At 44.4% G+C, this 15,423-nt stretch overlaps 1 protein-coding gene across 6 annotated transcripts in view; it reads right to left on the reverse strand.

Annotated features, from left to right (window-relative positions):
- LOC141166802 (adhesion G protein-coupled receptor E5-like) overlaps nucleotides 1-15,423 on the reverse strand; it is a 139,642-nt gene that overhangs the window by 76,033 nt on the left and 48,186 nt on the right. For 5 of the 6 annotated variants that reach the window (XM_073653851.1, XM_073653847.1, XM_073653849.1 and 2 more), the window contains exons 2-3: nucleotides 5,307-5,345; nucleotides 4,754-4,792 (exon numbers count right to left, since the gene is read on the reverse strand). In XM_073653851.1, the coding sequence (XP_073509952.1) occupies nucleotides 4,754-4,792; nucleotides 5,307-5,345 (78 nt within the window). The remainder of the gene's footprint in view (nucleotides 1-4,753; nucleotides 4,793-5,306; nucleotides 5,346-15,423) is intronic. The other variant, XM_073653850.1, reaches the window with a different exon arrangement.

Here is a 15,423-nt window from a genome sequence, read left to right on the forward strand (position 1 = left end):
ATGAGCTGTAAATTAGGCTAAGTGGGTGGAGATTCAGCTGCAGAAGGGAAAAGGGAGACTGAAGAGCTGTCAATCAGGCTAGGTGGGAGGAGGTTCCAATACATCAGGGAGGAGGGACACTGAGATGCTATCAATCAAACTCGGTGGATGGAGATTCAACTGCAACAGGGAGGATGGACACTGATGAACTGTCAGTCAGGTAGGATGGCGGAAAGTTTGAACTATGCAAAAGGATTTTACAGCCACCATTATGATATGAATTTCAAACCAATGTATACAAGCATCCACGAGGTCTAAGAGAGATGTTTCATGATGTATACAGTTTGTTTTGTGAAATCTGGTGACAGATACGTTTTATTGTGACTTATTATTAAAAACTTACAAGTACAAGTATTCTCAGAGCAAATTCATAAGAAGTAGATTTGTTTTAGAAATGAATGTAATTTTAAAGGGGATCAGGGACAGGGCATGCTCTGTGTATGGCATATTTGCATTTAAATAAAACACTATTGAAATCCTACAAAGGCATGACATTTTTGTAAGTCTTTTTAAAATGCTAAATAAAAAGTGGGAATGAAAGAGCAGAATAATATTTTTTACACCTGCAGTGTGTGTGGATCTCTTGCAATATTTTTCTGTTGTGGCAAAAATAATCAGGTTTCCGGTTTTTATGCAGTTTCTGAACCATTTATTTTACACACTTTTTTGGTGCAGTCTTTTGACTTCAAAGTCAAGTTTAATGCGGATCCCTAAAGCCTGGTAAAAAAAAAATCACTGTATGAATACCAACATTTATTTTTCCCATTTAAATCAGGAATAAGCTTATTCAGAAAGTACTTGAAGCATTTTTTTATGTGAATTTTTCACATAGAGTGAATTCACATGTAGCAGATTTGTTGCAGAAATTTTTGCCATTGTCGCATAAACGGGATTGGCAAAAATCCATGTGATTGTCACCTCAAAAATCTCAGTCAGGTGCCTATTATATCTGTGGCGCCCCTGAGGGTGGTATCCCACTCTCAGGTAAGAGGGAGTACTACCTGGGACCCATCCACCTACATCCAACACTACACCATTCCAGACCAGCAGGAGGGGCAAGATGCACGAATCCACTGCTGAGCCCTGTCCCTGGTTGGAAGGGGGGGAACCAAGAGATGGGGAACCATGTAGTGGGTGTAGGTGGAGAAAGCAGTTCAGTGGAGCACTGTCAGGAAGAGTATAAAAAGAAGGTAGAAGGTTCTAGAACAGGCCAGTCTCCTGCTCCAGTGCTTGGAGCAGGAGTGCAGTGTGAGTACAGAAGAGAAACAGTGAGGAGTGGGAGCTCAGAAGGAGCTCCACTCAGGAGAGAGGAGAGCGGGCCTAGTCTGAGAGGCCCAGGAGAGAGAGTGAGAGAGGACGGGAGCAGAGGGAAGGCTCCAGAGAACAGAGGGGATCCCAGGGGCACAGTGAGTGCAGGAAGCCACCCGTGCACCCGAATCTACACGGACTTGGAGGGATTAGGCCGCAGAGGGGACCGGCCCCTAAACTAGTGGAGAATAATCAGGCTCAGCTAGATAACCGGAGGCTACTGTACTTGCAAGGTGCAGCGGCCAACCACCACAATTTCATCGCCGAAAAGGTGGCCGCATAGGCTCCAGGGGATTGCAAGTTGCCCGACAAGACCCGAGGCTACCGGCTTGGGACACTGATTGTGAGGCGCAGGGCAGGAGGGCGAGAGCCAGCGCAGCGTACCACAGGTGGCGTCACGAACATTATCTCTAAAAACTTTATTCCCCTTTTACTTTTCCCTTTTATTGACTGCCCTGGGCCACGGACTGGGTCACTGCCACTGTGACATCCCCCAGCACCGACCGGCCCAGCTACCGAGTACCCCACGGCCCAGGGGGCGCATCATATCCATTTGTCAGATGTCTCTGTAAAGGTGATTGCATCCAGAAATTGTGCACTTGTTTGTAATCCTTAAGACTTTCTTAAAAAGACTTGGCTCCATCTGCAGTCATGGTCATAGTCGTTCCTTGGGACCTCATGGCTGTCAAGCCTCTGTAAACAACCGTGTCATCTTATGTTAATTTTAACTTCTTAAAGATCAGCCTCTTGAGAAGACCCTTCCTGAGCTGTCTGTTCCTATCCTTCCTTGCTCTCAAAGCCCCTTTTGTTGTGTTTAGAGTATGGGCTGTGGTGCACAGATAAAAATAAACATGAAAAACTGTATTTAAAGCAATATTTTAACTAGATAATAGGAACATCAAAAAGTGATTCACCACCATGTACAAAGCCAGAATTTGGATTTATTGTAAGGCCATGACTCCACTATCAGTATTTGGTCAGTATTTTTCTCAGGAGTGGGAGCCAAAACCAGGAGTGGGTGATAAATGCAGAATTGGTGACTTGTTTCTATTATACATTTTCTCTGATTGTTCCTCATCTGGTTTTGGCTCCCACCCCTGAGAAAAAATACTGACCGAATACTGACCGAATACTGATATTGGAGCTGTGGCCTAAATGAGATATCTGAAATCTCATGCACACTCTGCCTATTCTTTTCCTTGTGTATCGAAACCCTCAAAGCGTTTTGTTTTTTTAATCTGCAGCTTGTCCATTCATTTTTGCAGCAGTTTTCACCCATTAAGTATGGGAAAAAAGCACATGTAAAAATGCATTAAAAATGCACATAAAAAAGCATAAAAATGTTACATGGTGAGGAGCTGTAGCTGTGGGTGAGGCACCCATCTGTCGCGCCCCGGCACGTTACATGAAAGTGAGGTCCTGGCTGGGTGTATGGACTTGTGCTGTGATCATAGAATCATAGAATCATAGAATGGTAGAGTTGGAAGGGACCTCCTGGGTCATCTGGTCCAACCCCCTGCTCAAAGCAGGATTCACTAGATCATCTCAGACAGATGTCTGTCCAGCCTCTGTTTGAAGACGTCCATTGAAGGAGAACTCACCACCTCTCGTGGCAGCCTGTTCCACTCATTAATCACCCTAACTGTCAAAAAGTTTTTTCTAATATCTAATCTGTGTCTCCTCCCATTTAGTTTCATCCCATTGCTTCTAGTCTTTCCTTGTGCAAATGAGAATAAAGATGATCCTTCTACAATGTGACAGCCCTTGACATATTTGTAGACAGCTATTAAGTCTCCTCTCAGTCTTCTTTTTTGCAAGCTAAACATTCCCAAATCCTGCAACCGTTCCTCATAGGACATGGTTTGCAGACCAGTCACCATTCTGGTCGCTCTTCTCTGAACTTGCTCCAGTTTGTCTATGTCTTTTTTAAAATGTGGTGCCCAAAACTGTACACAGTATTCCAGATGAGGTCTGACCAAAGAGGAGTAAAGACCGATAATGACTTCACGTGATCTAGACTGTATGCTTCTGTTAATACATCCCAGAATTGTATTTGCTTTTTTTGCTGCTGCATCACACTGTTGACTCATGTTCAGTCTATGATCTATTAGTATACCTAAGTCTTTTTCACATGTACTGTTGCTTAGCTCTATTCCTCCCATTCTGTATATGCTTTTTTCATTTTTATTGCCCAGATGTAGTACTTTGCATTTTTCCCTGTTAAAAACCATTCTGTTGGTTGCTGCCCACTGCTCCAGTTTATTTAGGTCTTTTTGAATCCTCTCTCTCTCTTCTCTAGTATTAGCTATCCCTCCTAGCTTTGTGTCATCAGCAAATTTAATCAGTTAATCAGTGATGGTGCATATGTCCGTGCAGGTAACATGTAATCAATGTTGCTGGTTTGCCAGGACCAGATGTTTTACAGTTCAGTGAGAGACACCAACATTTGGAAATAAACTTTTTACTGAGCAGGAATGTGGCATGCAGAAGAAGTGTTGTGTTTCAGAAGCATCCAGCAACTAGAGGGGTTAACACAGTCACATGAGACAGGGAGTGTTTTAGAAGAGCCCCAGGGGGATTGTGGGGAAATTGTAGTCTGGCTAAATCTCTAGTATCTGGCTTTGATAAACAATCTTTATGAGATTAACATTGGATTTTTTGTTGCTGTATCTATCTCCTCTCACTTAGGGACATCCCAGAATGCGACACTGCTCACCTTGGACCTTTAGGTCCACTTGTTTTGAACTCCAGGCCCTATCTGGCTCCCTGACAGGAAATTGTCACTCAACCCCTCCCACTCTGGACTAATCCCAAACATTAACTCTCACTATCCGTATTGTCAAACTGCACACACTATCAGCATTGCTAACACCTCTAACACACTTTACAAGTCACACTATACATCGCGATTCACATTGCATCACATAACATTTTACAACAATAAACTTGTTTCTTCAAGAGGGATATCCTTACAAATACTCAACATGTGCACATATCCTAAGGTCCTGCCTTTTTGCCGTGCTGCAGTGCGTCCTGGCCTTATGCCTGAATCCCCCTAATAATGTAATTCAGACAAACCCCCGACGGGACCATAATTGGCAATGGCACAAACAGAGTTAAAATGAACTCCATTTGTGTTTTATTTTTCTGAAAGTTTCCATTTGTTCAGATGGGTGTGGAAACATAGTCTACTATATTTCTGTGCCTGTCTGAATAGACGGACTTTTTCAGAAAAATGCACAGTTTATTTGAACTCTTTTTTTGTGTCATTACAGTCTATGGCCCCCTTAGGGGTTTGGTTGAATCCGGTTTTAAAAAAATTCAGGCAGATCCCCCAAAGAACTGCAGAAATGCAGTGTGAACAGAGCCTAAGCTTGCTGTTAAAAAATAAAATCCAATTATTTACCTGTGTTATTTAAAATTTTGAGTGTTGTAGTTTGAGGACCTAGAAAATAACAATTGAACAAATTAAATTTTCTACTATATGTTATCCTGAGTGGCTAGTAGTTTTTTTCATCACTTCTAGATTACATATACCTTTGTACATTTTGTAACCATTTTTTAATTGCTTGAATACATCTAAATATCAAACTGTAGCACCATGCAGATCCATCTCCATGGTTACAGACTACAAACAAACCTGCGTAGTCAGACATTGTAGTTTTGTGTTTTTTATCCACCTTCTACTCTCTGCAGTTCAACAAAAAAAAGGCCAAAGGGAGTGACGCATGACAGCAGGATCAGACTATACACACATTCTGAATATTTTACCTAGCTAAAAAAATAAGAATAAAGAAAAACAAAACATTTTTTTATCATATAATTTTTGTAAATTTAGACTTTCAGTAACTTCATTTCCTAATGCCAGCCTTTAGAATGATGAATAGATAGTTTTAGGTAGGAACAATTTAAATAATAAAAATTGTATACAAAAAGTAAATCTAGAGTTTTATTCTCACCTGGGCTTGATAATGTATTGCTTGTGGTACTTTGAAGACCTGTTGATAAGAAAAATTATACAATGATTTGAGAATTTCCATTGGGGAGAACCAAGATTTTGTTTATATTCTATGAAGCCAGGTGAATATAACCTCATCACGAGAGAGTAAGTATCTGTTTTAATGCTTGTATGGATTTTGGTAAAAAAAAATAGGGCTGTTTGCTCTGGGTTTCTGAAGAAGAACAGTTCTCCTTTGACGTGAGCAATGTCTTAAGCACTTACAGGATATGTTTTCATCAGATTGTAGTGGCACAATGCAGTCTGTAGACAGGCTCTCATGGTCAAACCTTCATGATCATACTATTATGGCATAGTTTAGTGATATACTATATAGAGATCTCATTAAAGGTCTGAGAGGTTGTACCACCACCAGTCATGGATATTGGTAAAGGTCTCAGAGGTTGAAACATAGCCAATCATAAAGTGATGGCATATTCTAGAGATATCATTAGAAGTCCGAGAGGTTGTACCACCACAAATCATGGATATTGGTAAAGGTCCAAGAGGTTCTACCACCACCCATCATAAAGCACTGGCATATCCTAGAAATATGATTAAAGGTCTTAGAGGTTACTATCACCAATCATAAAGGAATGGTATACTATAGAGATCTTATTAGAGGTCTGAGAGGTTATACCACCACCAATCATGGACATTGGTTAAGTTCCTAGAGGTTGAACCGTCTGAAGTCATAAAATGAATGGCATATCTATTCGACATTGATGGAGATCAGACCACCACCAATCATAAAATAAAAACATAGTGTGGGTACGGAAAGTATTCAGACCCCTTTAAATTTTTCACTCTTTGTTTCATTGCAGCCATTTGGTAAATTCTAAAAAGTTCATTTTTTTTCTCATTAAAGTACACTCTGCACCCCATCTTGACTGAAAAAAACAGAAATGTAGACATTAATTAAAAAAGAAAAACTGAAATATCACATAGTCATAAGTATTCAGACCCTTTGCTCAGACACTCATATTTAAGTCACATGCTGTCCATTTACTTGAGATCCTCCTTGAGATGGTTCTACTACTTCATTGGAGTCCAGCTGTGTTTAATTAAACTTGATTTGGAAACGCACACACCTGTCTATATAAGACCTTACAGCTCACAGTGCATGTCAGACCAAATGAGAATCATGAGCTCAAAGGAACTGCCCAAGGAGCTCAGAGACAGAATTGTGGCAAGGCACAGATCTGGCCAAGGTTACAAAAGAATTTCTGCATTACTCAAGGTTCCTAAGAGCACAGTGGCCTCCATAATCCTTAAATGGAAGAAGTTTGGGACCACCAGAAGTCTTCCTAGACTTGGCCGTCCAGCCAAACTGAGCAATCAAAGGAGAAGAGCCTTGGTGAGAGAGGTAAAGAAGAACCCCAAGATCACTGTGGCTGAGCTCCAGAGATGCAGTAGAGAGATGGAAGAAAGTTCCACAAAGTCAACTATCACTGCAGCCCTCCACCAGTCGGGCCTTTACGGCAGAGTGGCCCGACGGAAGCCTCTCCTCAGTGCAAGATATATGAAAGCCCGCATTGAGTTTTCTCAAAAACACATGAATGACTCCCAGACTATGAGAAATAAGATTCTCTGGTCTGATGAGACGAAGATAGAACTTTTTGGTGATAATTCAAAGCGGTATGTGTGGAGAAAACCAGGCACTGCTCATCACCTGCCCAATACAATCCCAACAGTGAAACATGGTGGTGGCAGCATCATGCTATGTTTTTTTTTTTTCAGCTGCAGGTACAGGACGACTGGTTGCAATTGAAGGAAACATAATGCGGCAAAGTACAGAGATATCCTGGATGAAAACCTCTTCCTGAGTGCTGTGGACCTCAGACTTGGCTGAAGGTTCACCCTCCAACAAGACAATGACGCTAAGCACACAGCTAAAATAACAAAGGAGTGGCTTCAGAACAACTCTGTGACCATTCTTGACTGGCCCAGCCAGAGTCCTGATCTAAACCCAATTGAGTATCCCTAGAGAGACCTGAAAATGGCTGTCTACCAACGTTCACCATCCAACCTGACGGAACTGAAGAGGATCTGCAAGGAAGAATGGCAGAGGATCCCCAAATCCAGGTGTGAAAAACTTGTTGCATCATTCCCAAGAAGACTCATGGCTGTACTAGCTCAAAAGGGTGCTTCTACTCAATACTGAGCAAAGGGTCTGAATACTTATGACCATGTGATATTTCAGTTTTTCTTTTTTAATAAATTTGCAAAGATTTCTACATCTCTGTTTTTTTCAGTCAAGATGGGGTGCAGAGTGTGCTTTAATAAGAAAAAAAAATGAACTTTTTAGAATTTACCAAATGGTTGCAATGAAACAAAGAGTGAAAAATTTAAAGGGGTCTGAGTACTTTCCGTGCCCTCTGTATAGTATAAGATTGGTATAACCATTAAGAAAGACTTAACTACTTTGGAACGGAGAAGAGGTACAAAGTCATTTATTACTAGACCAGTGGAGCAGCTGGTGTTGGCTATTGGAGTACCTTGAGGGTTCAGTTTTGGAGTTATGTATGGCCTTTTGTGGATGTAATAAAGATTTGATACTAAATAAGAGAACAGAGAGGATCCACATACACAGAATATACCATGGAAAGAGTAAAAGAAAATCTAAGGTATTAACAGACTGCAGGAAGTGATTTTTATGTGAACAGAAGTATTCTGGAGCTCACAAAACTCTTTGAATGGAGGAAGACTACAAAACTGAAAAATAAAAAACTCATTTATTTATAGAAAGATAGATCCCACACGGTAATATACAGTATGTTCAGAATATAAGGGCAGCACGGTGGCTCAGTGGTTAGCACTGCAGCCTTGCAGCGCTGGGGTCCTGGGTTTAAATCAACCAAGGACAACATTGCAAGGAGTTTGTATGTTCTCCCTGTGTTTGCGTGGGTTTCCTCTGGGTTCTCTGGTTTCCCCCCACACTCCAAAGACATACTGATAGGGAATGTAGATTGTGAGCTGCAATCGGGACAGTGATGATAATATCTGTAAAGTGCTGCTGAATATGATGGTGTTATATAAGGCAAGAGTATAACTAATAAGGAGAGAAACAAGCATAGGGGAACATATAATTCCTTTATATTATTGTTGATCTCTTTGACACTGGGAGGGTTGTCAATACAATGCTGACAACCAAAAAAGAGAAGATTCCTGTAAAGGGTAAGTCCAGATATAGCTGATCATTTTGTGCTACATGTAGATTTCACCACAAACCTGCCCAAAAAATTCACCTTGTACATACCAAATGGTTATTTCACCACCGCAAATCCATAGGAAATCTGCAGCAGTAAATCCGTTCCATATGGTGCTGATGATGATGTAGATTTTGTAGTGTGAAAAAGAAAAAAATTAGAACCCTCATCTTACCAATCGCCTGCTGCTCCCTTGCTGAGGTTTGCCTGGTTCCCAACTGGTCTCTGAACGTCCAGATCTAAAATGATGCGTCAACACATGGACAACTGTGCCTGTCACTGGCTACAGTGGTCACGTGGCAACTCATCACATCACGGTTGGAGGCGCAACACATTCATGAGGAAAACGAAAGCTGGAGTCTAGTAAATTTACCCAGGCACCCATTGGTCTCAGATCAAGGGCAGTTGTACACTTTATTTTCCTCCTTCGAAATCAATGTCAATGTTATTTTGAAATATTCACAAATTTCTATATTTAAAAAAAAAAAAAAGAATCATCCTAATTTCAAGCACCCACACGTGTCACGTTTGGGGCAGACGACAGAGAGGAAGTCCAAAGTCCCTTCACATTTAACTATGGACACAATTAGATCTGCCAGGAACACGGAGGAAGTTGCGCACTGTCACAAAGAATATGAACTGTGATGAATTCCAAGGTGGACATAAGATGTGGGTCTTAATAGGATAAAAAAGCAAGTAAGAGGAAAACCAGCTTCCAAAAAATGTCAAGATTTATTGAAGAAGTAAATCCACGCAGTTTAAAAGCAACGCGTTTCAAAGCTCTGACAAAGAACTCAGGACTGTGTTTGAAACGCATTGCTTATTCCATCATGTGAGATTCCCCAGTGACATGTGTGGCACCCCAGGGGTCTGGTTTCCACAGTAATGTAATGTTATGTCTGAGAGCAGGTGGGAGGTCCTTTGGTCAGGGATCCTGTGCATGCCACACCTCCTGCCCAGTCTTGGGAGGGGAAGAACTTCCCCTATATAAACCCGGATCTGAGGCAGGGTTAGGAGTCAAGGAGAGTAGAGACGAGAAACAGTCATAGGAAGAAACAGCAGAAGCTCAGTGGGAGCAATACTACTACGAGTCAGGGGCTGGCAGCTGCAGAGCTCGCCCTGACTGAGAAGCTTTCTTACCGGACCCGGCGTCCGAGGCTGTGGGGACTAACTCTTACCCAGCAGCAGAAGCCGACCGGCAGGGGATTTCAGGTCCTCAGGCCCAGAAACCCGAAGGCAAGGTCACACGCGTGGGACCAGCACCGCCATCGTGGAGCGGAAGCCATTAGAAGGCCCCGAGTCACCGGCCATACGGGTGAGCACCACACGGCACACTCAGGGACGTGGGCTACTTATATCCGCTTCTAGCAAGGTAGCCAGAAGAGTACAGTCAGTTTGGGAGGCCTACAACTCCGCCTGGCCAGGGGAGATCCCATCTGCTCAAGGACTGACCAGTAGTGTTGAGCCACCCCCGTAGTGTTCGAGTTCGGTTCGTCGAACACCCGTGTGTTCGCCGAACTGTTCGTCGAACTGTTCGTCGAACACCTTCGAACACCGTTAAAACCAATGGCAGGCAAACAAAAACACATAGAAACACATAGAAAACACCTTCAAAGGTGTCCAAAAGCTGACAAACTGCTCAGAAGACACAACTAACACATGGAAAAGTGACAAGTACATATAGTCATGCGAAAAGAAAAGAGGTGGAGGAGTAAAAGGAGGGGGAGACACAGATATAGGCATGTCATGCCCTTCTAAAATCCAAAAAGTGAGAAGCCGAGACGGCCAGTCCGCTCCTGCCCGTGCCACCTCCGTGTCGCCGGGTTTGTGCCAGAGCCGCGGTGAACCCTGACGGCCAGCCCCCCTCTCCCAATACTGGTGCCTGTCCGCTGGTGGGTCGAGAGAGCCCCCCTGTGGTGGAGGCAGCTCTAAGCTTTTTAATTTAAATTGTCCCTCTAATTTGAATGAATACACTTTAAATCCATTTACAAGGATCTATTGGAGGGCAAGTCTCATGCCAGCAGCCGCGTAATTCCAGCTCCAGTAGCGTCCACTAAAGCTGCTGCAGTTAAAAAGCTTTTATAAGGATCGAGCTCGGCTGTCCACCGCAAGGCATCCTAGTGCCAGTCCCAGCCCCTATGCCTTGGGGTGCCTCCTGATGCTCTTCACTAAGTATCCCGTGGTCCCGAAGCATTTCCTTTGAAAAAATTAAGTGTCCAAACTACAGGTGGTGTAGCTTGCTTAACAGCCGGGATAATCCGCTGACTAGCAGACACTGCTACTAGGCACAAAGTATTTCCTGGGCTAGATGCAGTTAAAAATTTGTAAGTAGATACTCTCGTTGGATGCTGAGAAAGCATTCCATAGAGTCTCCTGGCACGCCATATATGATTCTCTTAAAAAGCTTGGGGTAGGGGTCTAGGGGACCCTTTTATAGCCAAAATCACGGCCCTGTATCACAATACGTCACCTAGGCTGAAGATAAATGGAACTGTAGCACCGAGGGCTCGGTTGCTACAGACGTATTGCACCTCACCCAGAGGTGTGATATCTCACTCTCAGATAAGGATGGAGTGTGGATCAGGACCCGACACCTGCATGCATTACACCACATTGCCGTGGGGCAGGGCGACCAATATGCCCCTGAGATGGGCACGACAGTCCCTGTCCCTGGCTGGAGTGGGGGGAGGGAACACTGAGGAAGGGGAACCCTGCAGTGCAGGAGCAGGGAGGAAGCAGTTCCTGGGTGCATTGAGAAGGGAGTATAAAAGGTGGGCACCATCTTAGTTCAGTGCAGAGAAGTCTGAGCAGAAGTGGCAGGGAGCAGGGGCTCTGCATGAGCTCTGCTCCGGAGGCGGGCCTAGTAACAGAGGCCCAGGCCTGCAAGAGGGAGAAGGAAGGAAGAGGAGCGGAGAAGGCTCCAGGAACGAGGAATGAAGGGATCCCAGGGGTGCGGACGGGCGAGTCGCCACCGCATGCCCGAATCCACCTGCGTGGAGGGGTCAGGCCAAAGGGGGAGACCGGTCCCCGAACTAGTGGAGGCAGGAAACGACCCTCAGCTAGAAACCGGAGGCTCTGACATTTTATGTGGCGCAGCCCCTTGCTCCACCCGCTAGGAAGGCACCACATAGGGTCAGGGAAACTGGCGCCAAGTTTACCAAGAGGAGGCCCGAGGCAGCCGGACAGAAGTGTTGGTAAGAAAGGCCAGACAAAGGACACACAAAGGGGGTCCTGTGAAGCGCTCCAAAGTTATCTGGGAGTTGTCTGAGCCCCTCACCTGGTGAGCACAGTACGACGTGGGCAGCCGTTACCTGCAGACGTGGTCTGGATAATAAGAACTGTGAGTAAAGGCCCTGAACTGCATCACTGACTCCGTGTCGTTACTGCTGCTGCCCTGCACCATCACCCCCATCCTCCGCATACACTGCCCTGAGGCTATACTCCTCCCGTGGGGAGTTATGCTACGCTCTGCTGCACCCACAACACCAGCCTTAGCGGTCTGCCCTGTAGCGGCGGTTCACTCTGACCGCAATCCACGGGTGGCGTAGTCGGACATTTAAACATCAAAACCACATAAATAGTTCCGCCACTGGTTTGACCGCCCTGAGCCACGGAACCGGATCGCCGCCACGAAGACTACAACCACCAGCATCCACCAAAAAGGGTCCGGCTCCGGGTGTCCCAAGGCCCAGGGGGTGCGTCAGAACATTTTCATCACCTTTCACAATCACCAATGGGACAAGGCAGGGATGTCCTCTATCCCCTCTCTTATACATCCTAGTGACGGAGCACCTGCTCTCATCAATTCGCCATAACCCCAATATTAGGTGGATTGAGGTGGGAGGCACCGAGTACAAGTGCTCTCTATTTGCTGATGATGTCCTAGTATATATCACTCAATCACATATATCCATCCCTGCTGTTATGGCTGAAATAGATCACTTTGTTACATGGTAAAATTTTAAAATCAATGCAGCGAAGTCTGAGGCCCTCGATGTCTCCCTCCCTAAATCCATATAGGATTCCATCCAGTCCAACTTTCCCTTTGCCTGGCCCTCACAGGGTATCAAATACTTAGGAATTCCTATTCATAGAGACCTCTCCCATCTATGTTATCTTAATTTTGGGCCCTTTATTGAACAATTCCATACAGACCACGGTTGGCAAGTTAGAACTGTAAGATTCACTACGTGAACCACTGGTGTTTTGTGGAAAAGCACATGTACACCGCGTTCCAAATTATTATGCAAAAAGTGTTTAGGAGTGATAAGGGAAGAATTTGTTTGTTTGTCAGTTAAACTCATTGATGGTGATGTGTGTCAGGGCTCTTTATATCACTGTAAGCAATTGCAGACACCTGTGCTAATTAGTTTGGCAGGTGTGTCCAATGAAAGGCAAGACTACTTAAGAAGGCTCTCTCACATTATTAAGCAGCCTACATTTTCTGCCAAAATGGGAAAGAAAAAGGATGTGTCGGCTGCTGAGAAGCAACAAATTGTGGAGTGTTTAGGTCAAGGCATGACTACAATCAACATTGTGCGATGATCAGGATGAAGTGTCTTGGCAATCAAGAAGTATGTAGCTGATTCACAGTACACACGTGTGCGTGCTGATAAGGGCAAATTGAGGACTCTTTCCTACAGGCAATTACGTCAGGTTGAAACAGCAGCGGCAAAAAAGCCTTGTCATAGCAGCAGACAAGTTTTTGAAGCTGCTTGTGCCTCCAACGTCCCCCGAACAACAAGATGCAGGGTCCTTCAGAGGTTTGCAGCTGTGCATATGCCATCCTGTCGACCTCCTCTATCCACTTCACACAAGCAGAAACGGCTCCAGTGGGCCAAACATTACATGAAGACTGATTTCAAAACTGTTTTGTTCACGGATGAGTGCCGTGCAGCGCTCGATGGTCCAGATGGATGGAGTGGAGGATGGCTGGTTGATGGACACCCCACGCAAACACGGCTACAGCGCCAACAAGGAGGAGGTGGAGTAATGTTTTGGGCTGGAATCATGGGGAGAGAGATTGTCGGCCCCTTTAGGATCCCTGAAGGCGCTAAAGATGAACTCCATAATGTATGTGGATTTTCTCAAACAGCACTTCCTGCCATGGTTCAAGAAGAAGAACCGTGTATTTCACAGCAAGATCATTTTTCTGCATGATAATGCACCATCTCATGCTGCACATAAAACATCTGCATCTCTGGCTGATATGGGCATAAAAGGGGACAAACTTATGGTGTGACCCCCATGCTCCCCTGACCTCTACCCCATTCAGAACCTTTGGAGCATCATTAAAAGGAGTGTCTATGATGGCGGGAGGCAGTTCACATCTAAGCAACAGCTCTGGGAGGGTATTCTGTCCTCATGCTAAACAATTGAAGCAGAAACCATCCAAAACCTGACAAATTCAATGGACGAGAGAGTTCAGAAGCTCCTTTCGAACAAGGGGTCCTATGTGAAAATGTAACATCACCTAGAATAAAGTTTTGAGTTGAAAACTGTTTGATTTCAGTTTCTAACAACCTGCTAATGCTTATAATTTCAAAAATGACCATTTTTTTGGTCTTTATTAAAATGAAAAGGTTGATCGAAAAGTTTGGGGGATCTAAGAGCGTGGCAACCCAGTAGTCATGATTACTTCAAATTCTGACAATATGAGGGTCATGCTGCAGGTAGTGCAGCAAGAAGGCACTTATGTGTCTTGCGCATCTCGGAGCCCCAAAATTATTTTCCGGGCTAGATGCAGCTAAAAATTATTTTTAATTTTAAATCTGGTGAAGCTTATTATAGATGGCCTAATAGGATCAGTGCTGCACACTGCTACAAAGCCCAAATTATTTTCCAGTCAAGATACAGATAAACATGATTAGTAATTTGAAAGCTTAAAACGGTTGGTAGGGTGATTTTAACCAATCATCAAGCTTTTACTCTCCCCAGGATGACACAGGGGTAGAAAAGTCGTTTCGGATCCATGATTTGTTCATCTTTATGAACGTGAGTCTGTCTACATTATCAGTGGAGAGCCGCGTGCGCTTATCTGTCAGCACACCACCAGCAGCGCTGAACACACGTTCAGACAGAACGCTGGCTGCGGGGCATGACAAGATCTCCAAGGCGTAAGTGGCTAGCTCCGGCCATTTATCCAGATTGGAAGCCCAAAAAGAGCAAGGGTCCAGTGACACAGTCGTGGCTTCAATGTTTACTTGGAGATACTCCTGTACCATCGTCTCTAGGCGTTGACTATGTGTCAGACTTCTTGTCTCCTGTGGCCTTGCAAAGGATGGGCTAAAAAAGTGGTGAAATGATTCCGCAAAATTGATGTTACCAGCAGATACTGTGGTTCTGTTATGGTTTGAGTGCTGAACACTTGACGGTCCCACGGTTGGCAAGTTGGAACTGTGAGATTCACTACATGCACCACTGGTATTTTGTGGAAAAGCACATGTAAGATTCTGCAACAGTCTCTGCTGATACTCCTGCATGCGTGCATCCCTTTCTATGGCAGGAATAATTTCTGCAAATTTACTTTTGTACCGGGGATCTAACAGTGTGGCAACCCAGTAGTCAGGATTATTTCTAATTCTCACAATTTGAGGGTCATGTTGCAGGTAGTGCAGCAAGAAGGCACTCATGTGTGTTGCGCATCCAGGAGCACCAAGTCCCTGTTGTGTTGGTGGCGAGGTAACAATCATGCTTCCTTCCTCTGTCCTCTCCCCCCAACCTCGCACAACAGAAATGTGATCAAGGTCTCCCTCATCTGATGAGTCTTCCATCAGTTCGTCCTCCACTTCTTCCTGGGCTCCTGCACCTTCCTCACTAGTTTGGCTGCTACCATGCGCCCTGGTAAAACCATCTCCCCCACCCTCACAT

Source organism: Phyllobates terribilis, unplaced genomic scaffold, assembly GCF_046119375.1.
Source record: "Phyllobates terribilis strain yellow unplaced genomic scaffold, ASM4611937v1 Scaffold_11__3_contigs__length_659146591, whole genome shotgun sequence".
In the NCBI taxonomy this organism is placed as follows: Eukaryota; Metazoa; Chordata; class Amphibia; order Anura; family Dendrobatidae; genus Phyllobates; species Phyllobates terribilis.